This window comes from Octodon degus, unplaced genomic scaffold (assembly GCF_000260255.1).
Source record: "Octodon degus isolate 3935 unplaced genomic scaffold, OctDeg1.0 scaffold00112, whole genome shotgun sequence".
NCBI lineage: Eukaryota > Metazoa > Chordata > Mammalia > Rodentia > Octodontidae > Octodon > Octodon degus.
The window spans coordinates 6,566,647-6,569,710 of NW_004524688.1; the positions used below are offsets into that span (position 1 = coordinate 6,566,647).

The window sequence follows — 3,064 nt, forward strand, 5'->3', positions numbered from 1 at the left end:
GGCCACACACACACACACAAATAAATAAATAAAATTTAAAAAAAATAAAAAAAATAAAACCTCAGGGCCGGCCAAACAGCTCAGAGGATTAAAGTGCCTGCTTAGGCTGATGCAGGGTCCAGGAGTTCTATCCCGAGGCCTGCTGTGCCGGCCCCATCCCCAGGGCGTGCTGAGAGGGCAATTGAGACTGGGCATGGTGGCATGCAAGCATGTGTAACCCCAGCCCTTGGGAAACTGTAAACAGGAGGATCACTACGAGTCCGATCTATGCAGTGAGACCCTGTATACCTTGTATACCCTGTCCTAAGTACAAAAAAAAATAATAATAAAATAAAATAAAATTCAAACCTCCCTCATGAAGGTGGTTGAGGTCCAGGATCTCCATACTCCACCGCTTTACCACAGCTCTGGGGTGTGCTAACCTCAAGGGCAATGACAATAGTGTCCTGAAATTGAACAGAGCTGTGAACCAAGCTACTGAGGGCAAGGGGTATAGGATGAAGGAGATGGAACCTCTCCCCCAACAGGTCTCTATTTCCCTGCACCATTCCCCACGCGGCTGCCCTGTGGGCTGCTGGCACTGGGTTAACCCAGTACAGACCTTGCGCTATGAGCTTGCTCCCCGCCCCTCCCCCACACTGACCGGACTGAAAGACGCAGGTGTTTAGGAGGCTGGGAGGTAAGCGGCACCAGCAGCCATGGGTCCTGGCAGGGGTTCTTCTTGGGACACAGGGGTTAGATGTCCCTCCAAGATGGGGACAGGCACGTAGGCTGCTATTCCCAGGCTCTGATCATGGCTATTTATAGTGCTGGGGGAGGGGGTTCCCTACACAGGCAGCAGAGAGACTGCCTTGCTGCAATGTCACCATCAGCTCTGCTGCTGCAGGCTGCTGGTACCTGCGACTACTGCAGAGAACAGAAGGCCTTCAGCCAAGCTGAGACCCAGGACTGCTGGGCACTGTGTGAAGGCAGGAGACAGCCAGCCAGATGGGCAGCACGATGGAACCCCCCGGGGGTGCATACCTGCACCTGGGCGCTGTGACGTCCCCAGTGGGCACAGCCCGCATGCTGCAGCTGGTCTTCGGTTGCACCACCTTCAGCCTTGTTGCCCATCGGGGCGGGTTCGCCGGTGTCCAAGGTACCTTCTGCATGGCTGCCTGGGGCTTCTGCTTCGCCCTCTCTGTCCTGGTGGTGGCCTGTGAGTTCACGAAGCTCCATGGCTGCCTGCGCCTATCCTGGGGCAACTTCACTGCGGCCTTTGCCATGCTGGCCACACTGCTATGTGCCACAGCCGCCGTAATCTACCCACTCTACTTCACCCAGCTCCAGTGCCTGCCTGAGCCCGCTGGCTGCACAGCCAGGGACTTCCGCCTGGCAGCCAGTGTCTTCGCTGGGCTTCTCTTCCTAGCCTATGCCACAGAAGTGGCCCTGACGAGGGCACGGCCCGGCCAGGTAGCTAGCTACATGGCCACAGTGTCAGGGCTTCTCAAGATTGTCCAGGCCTTTGTGGCCTGCATCATCTTTGGAGCACTTGTCCACGACAGCCGCTATGGGCGCTACGTGGCCATGCAGTGGTGTGTGGCTGTCTACAGTTTGTGCTTCTTGGCCACAGTGGCTGTGGTGGCCCTGAGTGTGATGGGCCACACAGGGGGCCTGGGCTGCCCCTTTGACCGCCTGGTAGTTGTATACACCTTTCTGGCTGTGCTCCTCTACCTCAGTGCTGCTGTGATCTGGCCTGTCTTCTGCTTTGATCCCAAATATGGGGAGCCCAGGCGGCCCCCCAACTGCCCACGGGGCAGCTGCTCCTGGGACAGCCAACTGGTGATAGCCATTTTCACGTATGTCAACCTGCTCCTCTACATCGTGGACTTGGCCTACTCACAGAGGATCCGATTTGTGCCCACCCTGTAGCCTGGAAAGCAGCTGCCTGCCTACCTACCTGTGGTAACCCCAGGCATGGGAGGGTGACCAAGGTGAACTGGGACATTAGAAGCAAACAGCAGGGAGACTGAGGGCTCAGGCCAACATGGCAGAGGATACTCCTGGATCTCATTCTTCTCATCTCTGTCTCCATCTCCAATCTTTTTCTCCCATTTTCAGCCCTCCCTGAGCTCAGTGCTGCTCAATGTAACATATGAAAACCCTCTGGAACATCTACTGTTGTGACCCATTTGGCAGCCAGGGACACGGTGACTTTGGGGTAGCCCAATATGTCCATCAGTGTCTGGAAATGGAGAAAGGAAGAGAGGGACTGAAAGCTCTTCATCTGAAGGCGCACCTTCCAAAACCCTAAGAGGAACTGTGCCAGCTCAGAGAAGAAGCATGGAAACCAGGACCAGCCTTACCAGCTGCCACAGGGCCATAGCCTCAGTTGTAGCTCAGCAGGTTAGAGGTGGTGGTGGGAACCTGCAAGGGCCTACCGAAGACAGCAGCACTGTCAGGAGCAGTGTGTCTAGGAGATGGATCTCTACTCAGCAACAGGGCCCCACCTGGACACCCAGGATGGGTCATAACTCAGCAGCTGGGGTGGTGCCTGCCATGGGTTCCCAGAAACTGTGTTGGAAGGTGGCATGAACAGATGGTGAGGACCCCTCTTGGGGTAGCCCCTGGGGACTTGGCCTCTGGGCTCTGGGCTTCTCCAAGCATCCAGTTGTCCAGCTGTCCTAACTGCCAGGATCTAATGGTACCATCATCCTCTACGCTCCAGCCATCTTCTTCTGCATGTGAGCCCAGAGTGGACCAGCCTGGAGTGGGCCCACTAGCCAGAACCCAAGGTCCGTAAGCAGCAAATAAATGCAGATGCTCATTTGCACCCTGTCTCTGGACTAGTGATTTCTGCTGAGGGGCTATGGCAACTGCATCACCCGAGCTACCCCCTCCCTGCATGCTATGGGAGCAGGGTTCAGACTGGAACCTGGCTGGGAGAGGACAGGGTCCTAAAGACACCCTGGGTTCTGGGGTGCAGGAAAGGCTGGCCTTGTCTCCTAAGGATCTTAGACAACTTCCTGAGGAGCAAATAGAAGTTCTTTCCCTCAGTGGGTGACAAATAAGGATGGCTCAGATG

At 55.9% G+C, this 3,064-nt stretch overlaps 1 protein-coding gene across 1 annotated transcript; it reads left to right on the forward strand.

Annotated features, from left to right (window-relative positions):
- Nucleotides 1–823: 823 nt before the first annotated feature.
- On the forward strand, nt 824–2,812 carry Myadml2 (myeloid associated differentiation marker like 2). Its single transcript, XM_004639468.2, has one exon. The coding sequence runs from the start codon at nt 988–990 to the stop codon at nt 1,909–1,911; it is 924 nt and encodes a 307-aa protein (XP_004639525.1). The 5' UTR covers nt 824–987; the 3' UTR covers nt 1,912–2,812.
- The last annotated feature ends 252 nt before the right edge of the window (nt 2,813–3,064 follow it).